This window comes from Nyctereutes procyonoides, unplaced genomic scaffold, assembly GCF_905146905.1.
Source record: "Nyctereutes procyonoides isolate TBG_1078 unplaced genomic scaffold, NYPRO_anot_genome, whole genome shotgun sequence".
Taxonomy (NCBI): domain Eukaryota; kingdom Metazoa; phylum Chordata; class Mammalia; order Carnivora; family Canidae; genus Nyctereutes; species Nyctereutes procyonoides.
Genome location: NW_026575135.1, coordinates 4,228,172 through 4,250,699, shown reverse-complemented (window position 1 = coordinate 4,250,699; position 22,528 = coordinate 4,228,172). Strand labels below are relative to the sequence as shown.

General features: G+C 50.5%; 1 protein-coding gene across 1 annotated transcript in view; it reads left to right on the top strand.

Annotated features, from left to right (window-relative positions):
• The window catches only part of PAPPA (pappalysin 1), a 239,259-nt gene that overhangs the window by 133,970 nt on the left and 82,761 nt on the right, over positions 1-22,528 (top strand). Inside the window, exon 10 of the mRNA XM_055301662.1 lies at positions 8,864-9,057. Within this exon, the coding sequence (XP_055157637.1) occupies positions 8,864-9,057 (194 nt within the window). The remainder of the gene's footprint in view (positions 1-8,863; positions 9,058-22,528) is intronic.

The window sequence follows — 22,528 nt, the reverse complement described above, 5'->3', positions numbered from 1 at the left end:
AGAAGCCCTTCACCACCCTGTCTTCTGTACACTGGACAGGCCAATCTGGTTGAGGAGGTTAAGAACAAACCCTGGCTTGAATAGAATTAAATGAAGTCAGCAATGTGGGTTGGACATGAAGCCTTTGAAACATAGGCGATATAAAGTCCAGATATTTCTCTTCCAGAGGAAACATATGCCAGTACAGCCACCACCATCTCCCCGCCAAGCTTCCCCTTTGTGAACCTTCGGGGGTTAAGTACTCCAGTTTCCCATGTTCCAAGAAGCTATTATTTGGACACAGAGATTGTGCATTTTTTGGTCGTTTGTTGTTGTTGTTTGGATGAATTGTTATGTGGCATGAAGCTTGTTGTGGTTGGACCCATCCCTAAACAAACAGCTGAATTTAAAAATACTGTTTTTTTTTTCTGGTGTTTAAAAAAAATACAGAAAATAGTAATCATTGGACTAGCCAAATATCCTAATGCCAATCACCGTTCCCTCAGCTGGAAATAGAAACAGATACTAATTTCTCAAAAGCTGACCCATCTTCACAGATAAGAAGTTTAGAAAGACAGGTCAATCCTATCACCCTCTGGAAAGTAGCCCATCTCAGGAGAGCATGCATCCAAAGTATTTGCTTACTCCTTGAGTCTTATTACATATTATATCTCCTATTACTTAAAGCTGTCATCTCCCCATCTGTAGAGAGCTTTTTTTTTTCCTCAATGGGCTGGACACTTGGTAACCCCAATAGCTTCTCAGACTACTATGTAGCCCACACCAGGGATGTTGTGAAAAGTGAAAATGGAGATTCCCAAAGGAAAGTTGAAACTTGGTTAAGGGTAATGAACTATTTTGTTGCCAGAATTACATCTTGAAAACCCAGTCCGATCCATTGATATGGTGTAGTAGAAAGGGCATTGTGTTACAAGTTCAAGTGCTCTCGTCTTAGCTGTACTAGAGATGTTCTCTACAGGCTTCAGCAAATCACTTCAATTCCATGAATTTCATCTTTCCTGGACAGGAAATAAAATCATTGCTTTCAGCTCCAAGATCACCATCGTTGTCATAGACCATGTATTGACCACCTGTTATGTCCTGAGGGCTTTACCTACGTTTACCACTAGACCATACGTTCCATGAGGTGAAGGTCATGGATGATTTTTTTACTACTCTGTGCCTACAGTTTATCACAGTACCTAGCACACAGAAGAAACTAAGAAAACATTTTGGGTCATTATGTAATCACATGAATTATGAAGTGATCTGAGCATGATAGCAAACACTTAGTCCTTCAACCATTATTCAGATGAAGAAAGCAAGGTCTAGAAATTCCAAGTAATTTCTCCAAAATCACATAAATGGTAAATGGCATTAGGGAAAGACCTAAGCAAAATCAGGTCTTACGCCTCTAAGAGTGTGAAAAATGCAGGTTTTCCTGCTCAGAAAAATCATCAAAGTCTCCATTTCTCTCTTCTTGAAGATTTCTATTTATTTGACAGAGACAGAGAGAGTAGGAGTGAGAGCACAAGTGTGGAAGCAGCAGACAGGGGGAAAGGGAGAGGGAGAAGTAGACTCCCCGCTGAGCTGGGAGCCCCAGACAGGGCTCCATCCCAGGACTCTGGGATCATGACCTGAGCCAAAGGCAGATGCTTAACCGACTGAGCCACTCAGGTGCCCCCACAGTCTCTCCATTTCTAAACAGTACAGTTCAAATACCTCAAAATGGCATTGCAGTCCTTCCTTAGTCTGGCCTCAGATTAGCTTTTCAGTTCATCGGCTCCAGGACTCATCATTCTCCCTTAGCTTTAACTTTGACAGCTTTCTCATATACACACACATTGCTTGAGGCTCATCCATTGCTCATACTCTTCCCTTCACATCCCCGAATTCTTTTCTTCCTCCAAGATGCTGCCCCAAACTATCTTCTTGGGAAGCCTTTTCCTGTTTTCCCAAGCAGTATTGATTCCACCCACAAGGGAGGAGCCCCACCTGATTGATCAGTGTGTCCCCAGTACCAGCACAGACACAGAGCAGATAGTGAGTGAATAAATACTGGTTATGTGGATTGAGTCCCTTATCCAGTTCTCATCAAGGAGTTAAAAGCTATCTTAGCTGGAGATAATAACGACCCTCACTCCTAAATCTTCAGAATGCTTTGGTGCCTCTTACTTATTGCCTATTCATTGCTCAAATGATTTCAAGAGGATTACTGCATTCTTAGTCCCAGCTGGACATTATGGAAGTGTTTGTGAGACAGCCACTGGGGATTTGCTTTAGAGTACTGCAGTGAGTCCCAAAGTTTGAAGAAATTTTATAGCAAAGCTAGTAAATGTTTTAGACAAGATATGTCATTTCACTGGAAAAAGATACCTCTGTTTTGATGAAATCTGGTTTGCAGTACTCAGGGTATGGCCAATAATCACATCAAAGAAAAGTGTATCGATACCTGCTTAGTTGAGAACAGGCCTACACTGGTAATAATTTATATATATATATAATAATTATATATATATAGTAAATTTTATTTTTTTTTAATTTTTATTTATTTATTTATGATAGTCACAGAGAGAGAGAGAGAGAGAGAGAGAGAGAGAGAGAGGCAGAGACACAGGCAGAGGGAGAAGCAGGCTCCATGCACCGGGAGCCCGACGTGGGACTCGATCCCGGGTCTCCAGGATCGCGCCCTGGGCCAAAGGCAGGCGCCAAACCGCTGCGCCACCCACAGATCCCATGAAGTACATTTTAAATGCAACATGATTTTATGTTGTAAATGTCTTAAAAACTCAGGGTTTCAGCTACATATTTTTTTTAACTGAAGTACAATTTCTATACAACCTTTGTCCTCACTCCCCATTTTTCCAACAATCTGCTTTATTAGGGACATGACAGTAAAAGTTTTGAACAAGAAGCCATTCAAAAACAATAGAAACTTCCTGAAGTAGCTTTTCTCTCTTCTGTATCATTTTTTTTTCTTCTACATTTTCCACAAGTCAGGTATTTTTCTGGTTTTTGTTCTGGGCTTCTGTGTAGATATTCCTTATTAATGGCACTTGTTTTAAAAAAACAAAACGATATTAGGCAAAATAGTCCATTACTTCTGCCTCTGCTCTATATATGCTTTATATATATGCTTTTCAGTTCATTGGCTCCAGGACTATAAATATATATTTATTTATTTATTTATATAAATAAATAAATAAATATTCATTGACTATATATATATTCATTGCTCTTGTTTGTCATTTGTCCCCTCATACCTCATATATTCCTTGGCCATTTGTCGGGCATCTCTTTGATTCTAGGTCCTGTGATATGAGTTCGGAATACAGGGATGAGAGTCAGCAATTTAGTGCCCAGAGATAGTTCCTGCCTGCTTGGACAGGGCGGCAAGAGGGTTTTGTTCACAGACAGGTTGACAAAAGCTGGATGTGGGGAATCCAGGAAATGTGAGAGAGAGCACAGAGGAGGGTGGCCTAAGTGAGCTAGGATGGGAGTCAGTGAGAGAGAAGGGAGGATGAAGACAGCTTGCTAGAGGAGACACTCTCAGCTGCATCTGAAGACCCAGCAGGAGTTAGCAAAGTGAAAAATGAGAAATAGATCCCACGCAGAGGAAACAGCCCTTAGGAGGACAAGACGGAATGATGGGGAATGGCTGGTTTGGAAAACTGTGGGCGAGGTCCGTTGTGGAGGGCCTTGTACTCCAAGCTACAGAAGATGACCTCCACACGCAAGGGCATGTGTCACAGTGTTATGTGTGAAGCCCGGCAGGGGCAGGTATGTATCTGGGGTAGAAGGGTGTAGCTCAGATCTGCTATATTATCCCTCTGTCCTGAGGAATATACATCATCTCAGTCCTTCTTTGAAGAATACATTGGCTTGCGTTCATTCTTGCAGTAGCCAACACCTTATGGCTGTGTGGCTTTCAAGATTCTTGAAGTGAGAGCTTGTGGAAATCATCCTGAGATCTTGTACCAAGCTGGCAAGAGCAATTTAAGTACCTGCTTCCTTTTCCAGCAATGAACCCTCCAGCTCTTTCTTTTATTCATTCACCACAAGGATTTTAGTGGTGTTGCAGATTCACAGTTTTCTAATCAGACTAAGTTCATTAGTGTCCCCCAGTTGGGTTGAAGTAGTTCCATCTTAAGTAAATACATTCAAGATTACCTGGTAGTCATGGACAGATTAGAGGCTTGAATCCAGGGTTTCTGACATTAAGGACAAGAATTCTTGACAAAAGCCTAAACCCCAGCCTTTGCTTACATGCCAAGGTAAACCCGTCTCGTTTTACTAAGACTTGGCTTCCAAGCTCTCAAATAGGGGCAATAATCTCTGACCATCTCAAATCGTGTCCTTCAGACAAGCCTCAGGAATGCAGAGGCATGGCATTTCATTCCGATGCTCCAGACAGATGGAAATTGAAAATTAAGTCAATGAGAAGCAGCATCATCTGTGTCTGTCCACTTACAGAGAGTCCATCTGCCTCAGGCTCCTGGAGCCTTGTGCATTTCTTCCAGAAGGAAAAGAAAGTAGCACAGGAAAGTTCAGCTGGGGATGACAGACTTGGCAATGCCTGCGCCCCACATCACGTCCTCTAGCCGGATAGAGCAGTTTCTAAATGTGATACTGCACAAAAGGGACTGAGTCTGAGACAAAGAGTTCTCTTATGTTGGAGGATGAAGGGGTGAGGCGGAGAAATCATACTGCCCAGTGCAATCCCGGTGTAAGCCAGTCACCACTGGCATCTCAGCTCCTTTCCCTCCTCTCAAAGACCCCGTCTGAAGAAACTTCCCAAAGGGTGCAGAGTGTGAACTGTGTTTAGACAGGAGTACGTGCATTGGGAGTGCTGGATTTTACTCATTCACTCATTCTACAATTATTTGTTGAGCGCTCCAAGGGGCTGTGCGATGATCAATACAGGGAAGGCAGGCGGCGGGGTGACCATTTGAACTTGGTGTTGACTTTAAACTCTTTTCACTATAACCTGCTCAGCTACCGGCATGGAGTGTTCAAAAAGCACCAAGTACATTGATGTAATGAAAACAGGAAGGCCAGTTTTGTTTTATTGTGTTGTTGTTGCTGTCTTTGTTTTTCCTGGCCACGCATTTTTATTCCATTCCTCACTCTGTTCTCTACAGTGCTTGGGGCATGGGAGGAAAGAGGGAGAGAAAATTCTCCAGATGAAGACTGGCAGATGTAGCTGAAGGGCCCCGGGGACTCCAGGAGCAAGAGAAAATGAATTGCAGAGTCCAAGGATGTTATTTCCCAAAATGGCTCATAGTAGCTATGTCAGCAGGATCTTGGGGGAGAAACCAGGCATATTTATTCTCTCTCTCTCTCTTCCCCCCCACCACCCCACCTCCTATCTCTCTCTTAACTCTGTCTCTGCCTACCTATCATCTATTTAACTACTTTTCCACTTACTTGCTTAACTGTGCCCACCCCTACGCCTCCCCCATTCCCTGGTTCTGCTGAGTCCCAGCACACAGGAGGTCATAATCAGGAGCAAGTGAGCCTTCATGAGACCTCAGCTTTAGCCCCAGTTCCTGCCATTCTGGGGTCTCTTTGCTGAGAACATGAATTAAGTCATCGTAGAAAATAGATCTTATGTGATCTTACTAGGATCTCACCCTCCCTGTCTTCAGATTGGAAGGGGGGGAATGTGGTACCAACAGTCAGGCAACCCCACGTCCTGGTCCTCAACAGGATGTGCTTTCCTTACTCTGTAGACAGAGCATGTAGGGGGCATTTCTCTCCGAGGTATGAGAAGGCCAGGCTCCTACTTCTCGCACTGCCGCCACCTCCTCCTGTGTTTCGGGAGCAGATCCTTACCGCCTCTGGCTCTCAGGCCCTCATTAGCTAAGATGGGCGAAGATGCTGGCATTGTACGCATCATCTCATGAAATCCGTTTAACAGCACCGGGTAAATATATTATCGTCTCCTTTTCTTTTTTGGATGAGAAGATAAAGTTCGGGGAGGTTCCGTTAGTTTTCTTTAAATCCTACACAGCTGATATATGACAGAGCTAGGATCTGAGCAAAGCTCTGTCAAGCTTTGCCTGATGCCAAAACCTGTGCTTTTGGCAATTCCCTTTATTGAGTTTCAGGAGAGGAAGCCTGGATTAATGGCTGGTCACTCTCGGATTAGGTCTCCGTTTTATTATATGTAAGTCGGCCCTGCTCGCCAGGAGGCTGGAGCTCCTGAGAAGTGCTGAGTCTGTATTCCCCCCATGCTCGCGCTGCCAGGCGTGCTACTGGTCACTGGAGTCCTCAGCTGGCTCAGGCTCATCTTTAAATAATTGAATTATAATGAATTGATTTATTCTGGCTCTTTTGATAGTCTTTCACTATGTAAACTGTTTGCTGAAATAAACAAGGGATTTTGGAGCTTGGAAGGGGCTCAACATCCTGCTGCCCCTGAATTCACAGACTCCTTTTTCAGATTCTCAGCATCCTAGAATTCCAAGTCTTAATTCTACTTGACCCCGGCTCTTTCTATTTGGGGAGAGGACTGCCGCATGGAGTGTTTTAAGTGAGTCCTGATTGCACAAGGTGATTCCATTCAGCCAGCTAGAAATAAATGGAGCCCTTGAAAGAAGAATTATTTTTTTTTCCTCTTGACTGTTATTTTAGAATGTACAAAGCATGTTTGTGTCCACTTCCTATGAGAGTTTTGCGGCCATCCTGAGAGGTTGTTCTGGCTGGGACAATCATTCTTTTCTTTTCTTTTTGTTGAGGTATAATTAATACACAGTGTTATTTTAGTGTCAGGTGTACAACATATTGATTGAACAATTCTGTACGTTACTCAGCAGTCACCATGGCAAGTGTAGTCACCGTCTGTCACCATACAACATCACTGCAATATTTGGGACAATTGTTTCCGTATTACAGATGGAAAGCCAGAGGCTGAGAAGTGAAGCTAATTGTGCGAAGTCATACAGCTAATATAGGAGGGACAGAAGTCAATTCCTGATTGGAAAAGGGGCTCCACTCTGTTGTTCTGGAGCAAATAGACGAAGGGTGTCCTAGACCAAGCAGTATCCTTAGGGTGACCATATGTTCTGTTATGCCTGGGATTTGCAGATTTTCCCAGGACATGTGCCCATTACCTGGACATACTTTTTAATAGCATCTCTATCACCAGTTTGGATGATCATTTTAAGCTCACCGGAAGACACCGCATAAGGTCCAGATTTCAAGAAGGCCCGTCTTTTAGAGGAGCTACAGTGTGTAGATAGGATGGCTCCGTTAAGTGTTAAGGTGGGGATCTTTATAAAATAGGAACCCGCGCAGAAAGGGGTATTTAGTTTGGCCTAGAAGTATTGGGAAAACAGTGCAGACCACCTGAACATTTATTAAAGGGTGGGCAGGGGGATCTCCTTCCGATGGCTGCATTCTGATTTCTCCCGGCGTTGCTCTGTGCTGAAATAGCAAGCCACGTGCAGAGGTCCTGCGTCCTTAGAAGGCATCTGCCAGCTCTGTGCTTCCATGATCTTTGTCCTGGCAGCTGAGCATCGCTGCAGCCTGCTGCAGCTCTACGTTGTCCCAAGTAGAAATCTCTGCTGTGGTTTGAATGATATGGGAGCTTGAGAGCTCACTTGGCCTGGGACTTTAACTGGAGCTCCTGAGGTATCCAGTCAGCCCCGAGGAGCCTAGAACAGTAGACAGGAAGGGCTCCTGGATGCCCAGCACTTTCACCCTCTTATCTGATTGAGCCCAGAGGGGGGCAAGACATTGGTCTTCAGTAACAGAGCAGTTGAGTTACAGAGCTGGGATTGAAGCCAACGCCTCTTGAGTATCAGTTCACTCCTAGGTGAAACCAGAATTCTCTTTGGAGTTCAGTAAACCTCAGTTTGCCACTGTGAAGTTCTGTGGTGTCAGATAACATACCCAAAACTTGGAAGAGTGAAAGCCTGAATTTGAAACCAGGATCTGGCATGAACACACCGTGTGACTTTGGGCAAATTTTTTTTTATATATTTATTTATTTGAGAGCTAGAGGGAGAGAGAGAGACAGAGACGGAGACAGAGAGAAAACCAGCGGGGTGAGAGGTCAAGGGAGAGGGAAAAACAAGACTCCCCACTAAGCAGGGAGCCCACCCTGGGTCTCAGTCCCAGAACCCTGACATCATGACTTGAGCCAAAGGCAGATGCTTAACCAGCTGAGCCCCCCAGGCGCCCCTATTTTGGGCAAGTTATTAAAGATGCATGGGAGCTCAGTGTCCTAATCTGGAGGACTGAAATAATTAAAATAATAATGCCTTTCTCACAAAGTGGCTGTGGGGCACACTTGGGGTATAATGAAGGTCCACGTGTTTGTGAATGTGTGTGCGTATGTGTGTGTGAGTGGTAAAACATGCATGACACAAGACCTACCCTCTAGATTTGTAAGCATGCATACACTTCATATAACCATAAGCACAATTTAAGCTGCAAGCACAATGCTTTACACTGTCTTGTATACCTGCAACTTCATACCCATTGAACAGTAACTCTCAACCCTGAGCCACGTCCCAATCCCCGCCAGCTCCTGGCCACGTCCCAATCCGCCCCGCGCCCCAGCTCCTGGCATCCACCATCCTAGTCTCTCCTCCTGTGAGTTTCCCTGCTTTATAGTCTTCATTTAAGTGGAGCCACACAGTATTGGACCTTCTGTGACTGGCTTATTTCACTTAGTTTCGTGTCCTCCAGATGCATCTATGTTGTCACAAATGGCGGGATCTCCTTTTATCAGGGTGACCGTTAGTCCCTCGTGACTGCTGATGGTGGGCCTCACGGTGCTGCTGATTCTGCTGGTCTGGGCCCACCACCGTGGATGACAGCTGAGACCAAAGAACAAATCTCTCTGTTCTCTCCCTTCTCTGCCCATCTCCTGCAGATGAACCCAGCCGGTGCTATTTCCATGACGGTGATGGAGTATGTGAGGAGTTTGAGCAAAAAACTAGTATCAAGGACTGCGGGGTCTACACGCCCCAGGGGTTCCTGGACCAGTGGGCCTCCAATGCTTCAGTATCGCATCAGGACCAGCAGTGTCCAGGCTGGGTCATCATCGGGCAGCCCGCGGCCTCCCAGGTAAGCGCCCAGCCGCGTGTGCCGTTCCCTGCAGACGTCCTGCATCTCTTAGTGTCACTGGATATGGCCACCTGACCATATATCTAAGAAATGCAACCCCAGGGCCTCACGAGGGATGAGACACAGGGTTAAGTGCAGGCAACATCATCATGGTAGGGTAACGCCTCTCCTCCTGTTTCTCTACCTGTTGTAATTCACGTTTGGCGAAAGAATTCCAATTTGTACATGTCACTAGAATTCTGTGGGGCAAGACCAAATTCTTTTGGGAAAGTCCTGCTTTTATTTTTTGGAGGAGGGTGTGCCAAGTTGTGTGCCCCTTGAGCCCTCACCTGTGAATTAACTCTATCATGAATTTGCTGTGTGGCCTCAGACTAGTCTCCCCACTTCTCTGGGCCCCGTTTTTCCCATCTTTAAATTAGAGGGTGGTTGAACTTGACGATCTCCAAGGACCTCCCCGCTCTATAAAGCTGTGACTCACTCCTCAGTCCCCTAATGCACTATTTATGTTCCAGGATTCTTCCCCCAGGGGACTGCCAGTTTAGTTGAGGGAGCAAGCGATTGGGGCCACCAGCGCTTGTGTGATTCTAGGGATGGCCGTGCTGTCCCCAGAGTCCCCTTTCCAATTATCCTGCTGAGCAAGCACCTGCCTTCTTCCGAGACTCCATTTCCCAGAGACACGACTCAGTGCCTCCTACCGCCTGGCCCGGTGGCCATCTCAGAGGCCAGCCTGCTCCTGGGCTTGCAGATGAGCCATTATTCCCGGCCATTCCTCCCTCGTATTGCTTCCCTGACTAGGGGGTGGGGGTGGGGGGTTTAGGCCTGATTTCTAGATGAAAGAGGGATGTGACCTTCTTCTGGGGCCCAGTGAGAATCGCTGGATGAGGTGCAAGGTAGGCCCACTTCACTTGTAAGTTGCAGTGTTTGTTTGGCCATTTTTCATTCGTCTGTTTATACTTGTGTTTACGTGCCTTAGATTATTTATTCATTCGCATTTGTTTCTGGCTGCCCTGAGTGGAAGGGACCTTGCCTAGTCCCAGCCTGGTGAATGAATGAATTGAGGAATGAGGAATGAATGAATGAATGAGGAAGTGGATGTTGAGGGTTCACCCTCCCCGTGCCACCTCCATACTTGCCGACTTCTTCTTTGGTTGCACCTGTCACCTTGAACCCAAATCACCTCTAGGCTGCGCGTTCTTGGAGAAAGAGCTTTCAGCCACATTCGTTCTGGTCCTCTCGTCTTCAAGCGCAGGCCTAGACAAGACGAGGTGCTCTGGAAACGTGTGTTTAATTGACTACAGTTACATGCACGTGCGCACACGCGTGCACACACACACACACACACACACAGCGCTGAATGCCAATGAGCACCGCCAAGAGAAAGTGCTCGGGCATCGCTTCTCTGCGGCATAGAAGGTCCTGCTCGGGAGCAGCAGGGCCGGCCGGCAATGGGGCCAGGAATTCCCAATTCAACGCTAAATGTTTAAAAACCATCATTCAAACGAGGGAATGAACACACTCGGAATCTCACGTGAGCCTCTGCTGAGGGAGCAGCTGTGCTTCAAACCACCCGACGTGTTATCGCTCCTCGCGGAAGGAGGAGGAGGGAAAGGACTGCCCAGCCTTAGCGTTTGAAAGGCGACTTCGCGGGGCAATTATTTCAGTCTTGTAAGGAGGGGCTGTCAGGAATTATGGGTGATTATCTCTTCCTAAACAAAAATCCAATTTCAAAAAATCATTATAAATACTAGCTCTTCGATCTACAAAGAGGAGAGGAGGAAACAAAATCATCCTATTGAATTATTCATTGTAACCAATTTTATTTTAATGAAATCGACTAGGTTCCATTACTCTGGGCTTGGACATAATCTTTGTTACAAGGAGACTTGAGCTGTAACTAAATTTGCCATAATGAGATCAGCTCACTGGAGAATGCGGGGTCCGGGGCGGTGGGGGGGGGGCTGTGTCCAGGCTGGGCGGGCCAGGCAGGCGGCCTCGAGGGTGTCGGAGCCACAGCCTCTGGGAGCCCCTGCTGGAGGCCAGGCCTGCGTGACTCCAGGTCGGATCGTCCCGGGGCGTAGGGGACGACACCCCGGGGCCCGCGTTACCCTGTGCGCTGCTTACAGGAGGCTGGGAGCTCACCACCACCCAGTCGGGGCCTCCAGTGAAGAGGTTGACGCTCGAGAGAAGGGGCAGGAGGCACTTAGATGTGCCTCATCATAGGTGCCCCTCCCCTTCCCCGACGCAATCATCCTTTCTCCTCTCTGTCTCCCTCCCTATCTCTCTCTCTCTCTCTCTCTCTCTCTCTCTCTCTCTCTCTGTCTCCCTTACATGCACACATGCATGTGCATGCACCCACATGCAAAATTCCCGTGCCGGAGCATGGGTCCCCAGGGGAGGACGGGGCAGACGTGGGGGGGTGGCAGGGTCACTGCCGTGCACCTGCCGCCGCCTTGGGCCCTCCTGCACTCCACAGCCAGGGGACACGGACAGGCCGGGTGGCTTCCCCAGAGCCATGCAGCCCAGAAGTGAAGGGCCCCACAACTGGGATGCCAGGGAGGCCACCAGTGAGGCTGGGACTGGCGGCACATCCGAAGTGGCAGTCAGTGGGTGGCGGGAAAGTGGCCTGGGAAGAAGCATCACCGGACCCGGGCCATTGCTGGTGTCACCACACCAGTGCCTGGTGCCTGAAGCACTTGGGGTCTCCCCGGCCACTCCGAGCCAGGCCGGCCCGACCCCCGCTGTGCCCCGAAGCTCTACAAAGGGCAGAGGTGAGGGGCTGGGAGGACACGTGGCTGCCTCTGTGCTGCAGCCGGGAGAAGAAGGGTCGCGAAGAACCACATGCAGCCTGCTGAGCCGTGAGAGTCCTCGCGATGTATGGCCCCGTCACAGAAGGTGGCAGGGTCTCGCTTGGACTGCCCAGAGCAGCATGCATCGTGCTCCCTGAGCCCAGAGAGTTGATGAAAACTTCACTTAAAGACAAAAAAAAAAAAAAAGATTTTATTTATTTGGGAGCGTGAGCACAAGCAGGGGTATCTGCAGAGGGAAGGGGCGAGGCAGGCTCTGTGCTGAGTGGGGAGCCCGACTCTGGGTCCCATCCCAGGACCCTGAGATCGTGACCTGAGCTGAAGGCAGACGCTCACCCGACTGAGCCCCCCAGGTGCCCCCAAAAAATGGTGCAAACTTTTGTTTCGACTTTATAAAAACCCTTTGCTTCTAATAATTTCCAGCCTCTCGGGTGTCTGTGCTCCTCCAACAAGATCCCCAAATTTGGTTAGGGCTAAGCTGCTCCACCCCAAACCTTGAGTCTCATATGCAGACCTTATCGGAGGCATCAGAACTTCTTGGTGTGCATATTGGGCTGCACACCCTCTAATAGGAGACATTCCTTGGATATTTTGGCCACGCACCTTCCCGGCCCAGCTGGAATTCAAGAAGTCCCTGAGACAGAACAAAAATGGAAATGCACCGAAGGAATCAAGTTATCTCTCTTTGGGGAACCTCAGAAATGGTTTGGGTTAAGTGCTTGCAAAAATTTCAACTTGTCCTAATTTCGCCTCCATGTTTTGCATGTCTCTGGTGCTTCACGCCAAAGGCTGCCAGGGTGAGATGTAGATAGTCCTTCATCCCGCCCCCGCCCCCAGCGTTTCTAGCACAGTCCATTTCCTCCTATCTTGACAAGCACCTCCCTCCTTCTGCAGCGGCCTAGGGAGGAAATGGAAATACTGACTATCTGGAATGCGCAGGGCTCTCCAGGGATTACAGACCTTTAGTCAACCAACCAATTTATTTGGTTAATCCTTTGAGGGTAAAGCTTAGACTAAGCATTTCCAGGGCAGTAGTTTCAGGGCCAAAATAAAGAAAACCTTTCTAAGAACGAGAACTATCCACAGGGGGACGGAGTGCCTCGTGATACACTAAGCTCGCCATGGTAAGCCATGGTAAGGAGAGATCCTAGACGTCTCTCCTTCTGTGGTCGGCGATTCTCTTTCTACTCCATCGACCCATTATTGGGTGTATTAGTCCTTTGCCACTTGATCTTGAGTAGCTGTGACCAGCTTCTAGGCCAGTCCCTAGTACTTGGGGCCTCCGTTAAAAGGCAAATCATAATTTGTCTTGTGTTACAGTAATTTGTGTATTAATTCATGTAGTCATTGAGTAATATATTTGAATCCTACACTGCGGAACATGAGTAGGTAAAGAGCATGGGGGGTTAATGGAAATCATGTGACTTGGGCTTTGCCCTCCTCACCCCTCCTCTGACTTGGGAACCCGGAGCGGATGACCCCTCCAGGAAGTTTAGTTTCCTCTTTTTTTTTAAATAATAAATTTATTTTTTATTGGTGTTCAATTTGCCAACAAGTTTCCTCTTTTGGAAAGAGGGAAAGACAGCAGGTACCTGGTGGATGTTAAGAGAGTAAATGTAGAGAAGTCATCTAGTGCTGTTTTTTTGTTTTGTTTTGTTTTGGTTTTTTGGTGTATGTGTTTTTTTTTTTTCCCCTCCACTTATTGTGTAGTTCAGATGTTACTTCTCTGTCCCATTTATGTTAGCCTTCTCCTCCACACCCTCACCCAGAGGCCTCGGTTACCCACACAGTACAGAAGCTCAGTCAACCTTCCGTTGGGTTAGACGTAGTTGTGTTAGCAAATGTCTCCTGCATCCTCAGGACCATACCAGCCATTCCGAGAGACTCCAGAGAAGCGCCGGTCCCTTGGCTGCCCTCAGAGGGCTCACCCTTTCATCGGAGGGGTGTGTCCTGTTCCAGACAGTAGCCAGAGACCCAAGACTGAGACTCAGAGGGAGTTTCCCTGAGGAAGAAACCGCAGTGCTATCAGCTTACTCAGCCAACAGGGACGAGAGCCAGCACGTACGGACGGAAAAGTCCTTCGCCCACTTTCTGAAGGCCCTGGACAAATTATAAAAATAACATTTATCAAGTTCATCCAGCTTCCGCATCAAATTCCTTGAATCCTACTGAAACTGCTACAAAAACAGGAATCTCTGTGCTCACTTTATGGATCAGGACAGTGAAGCTCGGAGGGTTGGTCGGGCAGCCTTGGGGCTCGCCCCCATAAGGGGCAGAACCAGGGTGCTGGCTGCCGTGTTCATCATAGGAGCTCAGGTGCAGGGCGAGGCAGCTCCCACCTGTTCTGTGATGACGCTGGAGAAGCAGCTAGGAGAACCGGCATCTATGGACCTTTTCATGCATGGTGTGTGTTCAAAGAACACCAAAAATGTAGGAGCTGCCGTGCCAATACCTCAAATATTGCCCCACCGTGTCTGCCGGGCGGCGTAGACCTCCACCTGTAGGCACTCGTCCTTTCAGGTTACGCATTGCCTGCTCCGGAAGGTCATTTAAAACGGGCTTACGAAACCATGGGAGAACTCTAGGACGTGTTTTAAGTTGCCATCCCCAACGTGTAAGACAGATTTCTCAGATCTACACCTAATTACTTCTGGATTGTAGGAGGAAAACAAAAGAAGAAAAGCACAAAGAGGACAGTGATGAATGGAAAAGGTGACTTGGCTCGGTTTACAGGTGTGTTTACGGGTGTGTCACAAGCCACATGCCATAGACAGGAAGCCCCACAATGTCAGCAAGAGAATCACAGGGTGTGCGCATTGCTCGATGGCCGCCGAGCCTGAGCCAAGAAGTGGGGGCCGTTTCTCTGAGTCTTCATCCTCGCATCCAGAGGAAGGGAGCAGATACCCGTTGGGGTCTCTGGACTCAAGAGTAAGAAATCTCCATGAGCACCTATGATGCAGTGTAGGGAGTGCGGAGGTTCAGGGGAGAGACACCGGGAGGGGGGTAGGGATAGACAGACATCCCCCCCACCAAAAAAAAAAAAAAAGAAAAAGAAAAAAGCCAGTAAGAGATAAAGGGGAAATGGAGAAATGAGCTTATAAAGGTGTGCAGGGACATCCTTGAGATGCGTGAGATTTAGACTTTACCCTAAGTGCGGTGGGGAGCTTTTTCAGAGGTTATGAGCCGGGGGCTATCATAATCAGGCGTCCGTTTGAGGAAGAGGAGAGACATGTATTGAACACCTTCTGTATACCAGACCCCGGACTGGGGGGTTTAAAGCACATGACCAGACTGAGAAGTTTCACTTCCTTCTCAAAACGAAGAAACTGAGTCTCAGGGACATGAAGCGCCTCACCCACGGCAGTCTTCCCTCTTCCTTCTGCCTTCTCTTACACCACACGACCGGCATTTCATCGAAACAGCCTCCCTGGGAAATTCTGCATGGACAAGCAATTCTCCAGTGCCATTTAGATGATCTTATTTGCAAAGGACAGAGAGAAATCTTGGACTCAGCAGCCCGGCACTGAGGTCATCTCTAAGAGTTTTCCTCTCCTTACATGTACCTTCACCAGAGCGTGCGTCTCTTCTCACTGGTGAAATGGGACAGCATCTGCCTGTGGTGGAAGGAAGAGGACGGGCGAAAGGAACACACTGACATTTCAGAGAAGATTCCAAGCAGTTTTCCCAAATACCCATGGGATGTGCTTTCTCCTGGTGGTTTATGAATAATTTTTCAAGAGCACATGTGCGAGTCATCTAAGGAGACAGAACAGAAAGTCCCATGGCCTGTTACAGCCTGTCCCATTGATGTGGGGCACTGAGCTCCCCCCCACCCCCCGGAGAAGAAGAAACAGCGCCTGCCCCAGAAAGGAGCCCCCAGGCTGGCTGCTGGGACCGCCCTGAGTTTGTCATAGACGGCTCGGCCTGGCAGGGACTGTAAATCTACAGAATTATTCACGATCCCAGCAGAGGAGTCGGCCACCAGACTCTCCTGCTGGCCCTCTCTCGTCCCCTCCCTCTTTCACTCATTGACTCTGTTGCTATTTAGTCGAACTTGAGAAAGGCCAGGCATCACGAATGGCCCTGAAGAACTTGGGATGATGAGAGTTTCGGAGAAAAAAAGGTGAAATGTTAGGATCTGGTTCACGTGGATTCCCGCTCTGGGCCCCACCGCCTTCCTGGCCCTGTCACCTTGGGTAAACCAGTTCTCTTTGCTCCTACCCAACCTCCTGTCCCTAAAATAGCAGTAATGACATCTATATGGCAGGTGCTCATTGAGGATGAGACAGTGGATCCAGAATGTGGTTTTTCCTTCTTCTAAGAGCAACAGAAATATTTTCTACTGAAATGCTCCTTTCTGCCTATGGAGTTTAGCAGTTGAGGCACCCAGTTAGGAACAACCCAGTTTTGTTGTTGTTGTTGTTGCTGTTGTTGTTTAAAGGCTTGCTCTTCAGGGCCCAAGGAAAGAGAGACTTTGAGTGTCTTGGTCTTACTTCACTTAACGAAGATTCGACTCCCCGAAACCTCTCAATCCCCAACTGCTGTGAAATGATTCTGCTCTTTGGATTGAAAATCAGTAGGATCTTCTTGTGCACCTACTGGGCCCCAAGCATCATGTTCAGCCTAGGGGGAGGTTGAGAGAAACCAGTGATGACCCTCAGGCAGCCCGCGATGCCCGCGGAGGAGAGGACGAGGTTGGCAGTGCCGTGACCCGTGCACAGATGGAGCTGGCCTTGGAGGGGCGGGCACGGAGGGGCCTGGGATGGTGCCATGGGATGCAGGGGCAACCGGTTTAAAGAACGACTCTTCATTTCGTGCTTGCCAGTTGCCTCCTGACTCTAAGCCCAAGAACCAGCGTGGCTTTGTGGTTTGGGGCTGCTTCCACCCGTTCTCTGCGAGAGCAGCCCCAGCCCTGCCAACCCCCCCGCCCCCCGCTGCCCCTCTAGGAAGATTCCTTTGTCTTCCCTCCAAGCCTGACCCCCCCATCTCGTCAGTCTGCACGTCCTCCCTCCCCACTCCCAGGCTCAGGACCAGACTCCCTCCTTCCTTCCATCCCCGTCACTCACTTGGGGGCCCCCTTAGGACCCCGCTTCCATTCTTGTTTTTCATTTTCTTTTCTTTCTTCTTTTCCCTTTTTTTTTCCTTGTTGTTTAATTGTTTCTGTTTTAAGTGGGGGCACCGGCGTGTAGCCAGCGTGGCCTTTGCTGTATAATTTAGTTTCATGTTCTGTACCCAAGAAACATGTAAAAAATGTAAACAGCGTTCGCTCTCCGGGGCTGCAGTGCACTTAGGAAGCCGCGGCCAGGCAGGCTTGCTGAGCCCGCTGCTTTGGCGTGTTGAGTTCTGCCCCCAAAACCACATGCTCATTTCCCTATGCCTGAAAGTAAACTTTCTCAAGCCAGGCCCGAAGGATGGGGTTCCGAGGGGACGGAGGCCTGGCCGTGCATGGGCTTTTGTTTGTGTTGGTTTTTCCAGCCCCCTGCTCCCACGCGCATCCCATGGCCTTACCTTGTCAGGTAGCCTGGATGTGTTACCTGTAGACCTGGACCCACGAAGGGCCTTCCACCTGCGCTTCCACCCGAGCCCTGGGTTTCTTAAAACCCCCCTCGAGTTTCAGCCAGACCCAAGTCCCAGGAGGTCCTGGATACAGGTGTGCAGGTTCGCTTTCCAGGGAGGGGTGGGCTCCATTGAGTGTGTGAGCCCTGCCAAGAGGCGTGCTTCTGAGCCAGGGCGGACCCCCAGGGACTTCCTGGGCTCCTGCCCCCCCCCCGCCCCGGGGCTCTGGCCCACCCTGACCCCTGTGCGGGGCTGGTGCACGGGCATGCTTGGCTGCTGGGCGCCCTTGCTTCCATCCTGGGAGCCGGCTGAGTTTGGGGACAGATCTGGTCTGCTCTCAGGACTGGAGGCTGCCTGAGTGACCTCCCCTGGGCCCAGGCCTGGCCTGGGAGCAAGGGGTCCAGGGAAAGAGTGGCATCCCGAGTGACGCGGGGAAGCAGAGGAGCAGCCGTGTGTCGGGGAGGGCAGGCTGGTTGGGGGCCCGGGCTTCAGGGCCGCTGGTGCCGAGCCCCCGGGGGCAGCTGGAGGCCCTGGATGTGCACGTGCCACACAGCAGGCCCTGGCCACCTGTGGCCACGGGGCCCACCAGCCGCACGCACCGATCCTTTTACTTTTAAACGTGAGTAGTCGTGTGGGGACAGCGGGCCACCTGGCGGACAGGCTGACGGAGAGTCTGTTCCACTGCAGAGCTGCCTTACAAGGGGCCTCGGGGAGTCCCAGGCTTCTCAGCTGTAGGTTGGGGCCCGCGGTGCCCTGGGCGCAGCGCTTGGCCGACGGCAGCCACCACCCGCCTTCGTTCGGTTCAGCCTCTGCGTCATCTCCTTATAACCAACCCGTGCAGCAGGAGCCGCGTCCCCATGTCGGAAAGGTTGGCGGGGGGCCCTTGGCTCCGTGTGGTGGGTCACAAGTCAATCCAGTTCTTCCAAGGTCCACGCCACCTGTCCCCATAGTTTTTTTTTTTTTTTTTTTTTTTTTTTTTTGTGAAACAGTGTCTTGAACTTCCTAAGTGTGCATGTGTCTTCAAGGGAGGAGTTTTGCCACATTTTCTATCAGTCACAGTAAACGTCACAGTAAACGTTGGTCTCTGCGAGCTCTCACCTGCCAAGGTTGGGCACCGCTCTGCGCGGTCTGTACCACCCAAAGGCCCTAGCAGGCAGGGCTGCACGGGATCTTGGCGGGCTCCTCTGCACAGCTCCCTGCCCGGCGGGGCCGCTCCGGGCAGAACTGGCGACTAGCTATCCCCGGACGAGCCTCGGGGTCCCCATCTCTCCTGCCCAACGGAGCCTTCGTGCGCCTGTCCACCTCTTGGAGGCTTAACGCTCCTTCGGGGTCTAGCTCCCATGGCACCTCCTCCCATCAGGCCACCTCTGACCACCCACCTGTGTGCAGCCTTCGCTCTTCTGAGATCACGTGGCCCTTCTGGAACCATCCAAGGAGCACAAGCTGCCTTTTACTTTGCTTTTCCTGCATCCACAGCCTTTCAGACCAAATGCCCCAGGAGCAGCTAAGGACTTGGGCTCTATCTTTTAATGTTTAGCGATTTCCTGTGCCTGCCACAGGGTTTGCTGCCTGGAGAGTACTCAGCGGGTGCTTCTGGGTTCATGGAACGAGGCCGTTGGAAACAGTGTCTGCTGAGCCGCGTCTCTTTTATGATTGGCTTAAATGTACAAATCAGGGCCTGTGATTCCATCATGTGGCCAGGGTACAGTCCCCTGGTAGATGGTCCTCTGGGTGACCAGAGCAAGCAGGGCCTTCATAAGTCCCCCACTTTCCCCTGCATTGCAGACGGGGGTGCATCGGGGAGGGGGGGGAGGGAAGGGGTCCTGAAAGCCCATCCTGGGCCCCAGACTGGTCTTGTCTCTGCTCTCTGCCTCCATGACCTCCCCACTGCTCCAGAGTATTAGCCGCACAAGCATAGGGGTTTTTTGTTGTTGTTTTAGGATGAAAAAGAGGGCCTGGCACAAAGTAGGCATGTGGAAAATATTTATGACTCAACCTGCACTTTGCTCTGTCAACAGCTTTATGCAGAAAGTAGGAAACAGCTTCTGGAAGCCGAGCCACATGGTAAAGGCTCTAGCCTTTTGCCTCTTGTTATTCCGGGAGAGACGAGGGTCTCAGTGAGGTCCCTGTGTCCCTGTGGGTAGGTTACTACGGAGGTTGGTGGGAACACAAGGGATTGTCTTTCCGGCTTGTGAGAGTGGCTCAGCCTCTGGAGGTCGTCTCCCAGCAGAGGAGAACATGAAAGAGAAAGATGAAGGGCGGGTGGAAGGACAGATGGAAGGAGGCGGAAGAGGGATGCAGAATTAAGGGAGAGAGGAAAAGCAGTGACTAAGCAATAATAGAGGACAGTCAAAGGAGTGACATGGTGGTCATGGGGACGGTTGACCACAGCGACAGGAGCCACGTGGGAGGCAGGCTAGCCGGGCGGCTACGCGGGGTCTCTACCCGAAGCCCCCCCCACTGTGCCAGCACGGTTACACCTGCCAGCCCCTCTGGGAGGCAGCCACTAACCCACTGGTTCACAGAGGAGTAGACTGAGACTCAGAGAGCTTGAGGAACTTCTCCAAGTTTCTGCAGCTGGCCCCGGGGGTGGGGCGGGGGAATCGAGAATTGGAACCCAAACCCGTCTCCCTCTGTGTCCAGGAAGAAAGAAGTAGAGAGGGATGAAGTAGGGACGTGCTAATTCTGTTTCCAGCAGGTAGGGCGTGCCCGAAGGCAGGAGCATGGAGGGGTCCTTGTCTCAGCCCCGGGAGCAGACACCAGCATCTCATTTGGCAGTGGGGGCATGTGGCCCTCCCGGGGGGGTGCAAGGTCGCACCGGCGGCCAATGGCATCGGCTGAGGCTCCAGCCCACGTCCCTTTGACTCTTTAAGAGGTGTGTGACTTCTGCCGCTCAGTGGAAGCCTTGGGGACGTGGCAGGCATAGGGACGGTCAAAGGCTTCACCTCGTGGGTCGCAGATCATGCTGCCGCCTGCCAGGGACCACATCTCGGAAGGGCCGCTTCCCCAGCCGGCTCCGGTGCAGATGTGCGTTGCCTTGGCCAAGGGTGCCCCGGGGGAAAGCCGCGCTCTGTAAGGCCTCCGTCCCTCGGAGGAACCCGCTCCTGAGGGGCTGGACACTCAAGTCAGCCGTGTCCATTGGGCATTTGGTGGGCAAAGCCCCCGGTTGGCAGGTCGCATCGCAGTCACTAGCCCTACCTCCGAAACCTGGAGGGGCAGGCCAGAGAGCAGTGCTGCCCATGTCCTTAAGGATGGGAGCCCTCGTCTGAGCTGGAGGTCAGCACACACCGTTAAAAGCATAAGCACATGAGCAATCCCTGTCCTCTCGTCCCTGCCCTGCCTCCTTCGGCCCCTCTTCCCGGGAGAACTCAAGATCAAGGCCCCCTGGACGGGAGCAGTGGCTGCTCTTCAAAAGGGAGAGAAGGGAGCCGATCACTCCGTGGTTTCCAGGCCTTGCTCGTGTGTGGGACGGGACGAGGACTCCTGCGCGCCGTAGTGAGAGCCCAGGGACGGTGCACTCTGCGGGGCCGTCTTGGCGTCAGGTGCGGGTCCCTCCCTTCAGGGGAGGGACTCGTTCCTCATCGTGGACACAACCTGGAACACACAGGTCGTAATGCAGAAAGCTAGAGGAGAGGAGGGATGGACGGGGAGCGCGGAGGGAAAATAAAAAAGAACCACCTGGAAACTCCAAGCATTATTGAACTCGAGAAAGCCTTGTTCTTTCAACACGCAGATGCCTTTAAGTGAAAAATCACTGCTCTGACCTTTCTCGAAGAGGCCCGGGTGGTCAAAACTGCCATTAACCACCCTTCAGCCGTTCCTAACCGAGGGTTTCGGTGACCAGGCACCAAGCTTGGATGCGGGCAGCGCTTTTCTGGTTAACCCGTGAGCATGTCAGGGCTCCCAGAGAAAGGCCCAGAAGTGGCTTGCAGGGCACCCAAGCCACGCTGCTTTGGTCTGTGTGGCTCAGCCGAGTGGTGGAGACTCCCATGTGTCAGGACGCTGCTCCAGAGCTGGCCGTGTTTTCCACTCTGGAGCCAGCAGGGAGGGCATTTTTGGATCGAAGGTGACTGGATTTGTGTTCTCCGTCTTTGGCGTCTGGTTCTCCACAGGTGGTTTCCGGGCGCTGGATGTAGAGCGCACGGCCTTGCCCGGTCCCGTTGTAGAGTCACGGTCTCTCAGTATTCTGGGCCAGCACTGGAAGGGTCTCAGTGCTCCGTAAGTAGACTTCTCCAGAGCTGGCAATACCTCTGGGCTCCGAAATACAAATCGCGATGCTTTAGGATTCCTATCTGAAGTTGGCAGTGTCTCGGGATTTTCATCTTTCCCTGGCACTATGTCTGTGTTTCCATCTAGAGGCGCATGAAGACTTTGGTTGGAGCTCACGGTGCCCTTTGATCTGATCCAGAGACCACACTGCTTTTATAGATATCCTGATCTAGAATTCATGAAATTGCATGAATTGCTTTCAGTACAGATGCTGGGGGGGGGGAGGGGAGGGGGGGAGATTTGGAAACACAGAAAGATAAGAGCGTATTTTTTTTTTTAAGAGCGTATTTTTTAAAAGCAGGGTGCTCAGAGCTGTGCTTGCAGCAAGATCTGCGTCTCTATCTTTGTCCTTCATGCCTCCGCTGCTGACATCATCTGGGAAACTCAGTTTCTTGTGGCTCAGCTGTGGCCCATCTTTCCCCTTCTCTCGCCTCTTCTCCGGCTGCTGCTCTCCAGAGCCCACTTGACATTAAGAGTTTGCGTTTCAGGCCTGGCCCGCAGGCAGATTGCCCTGGCAGCTCTTTGCTCCACGCCGCTCCCTCAGCCTGAACATACCTCGAACACAGATCCCACCGTGCTGTCCTCCGGGGATTTGCTTGTAGAATCTTTTACACACACCGCCCCCCTCAGCCCCACCCATCCGGGGTTGCTATTTGTGAGAAGGGGTTTTACCTTTCCTGCTTTTTATTTTTATTTTTTTAAAGAGATCTTATTTATTTATTCATGGTAGACAGAGAGAGAGAGAGAGAGAGAGAGAGGGGCAGAGGGGGAAGCAGGCTCCATACCAGAAGCCCGATGTGGGACTCGATCCCGGGACTCCAGGATCATGCCCTGGGCCGAAG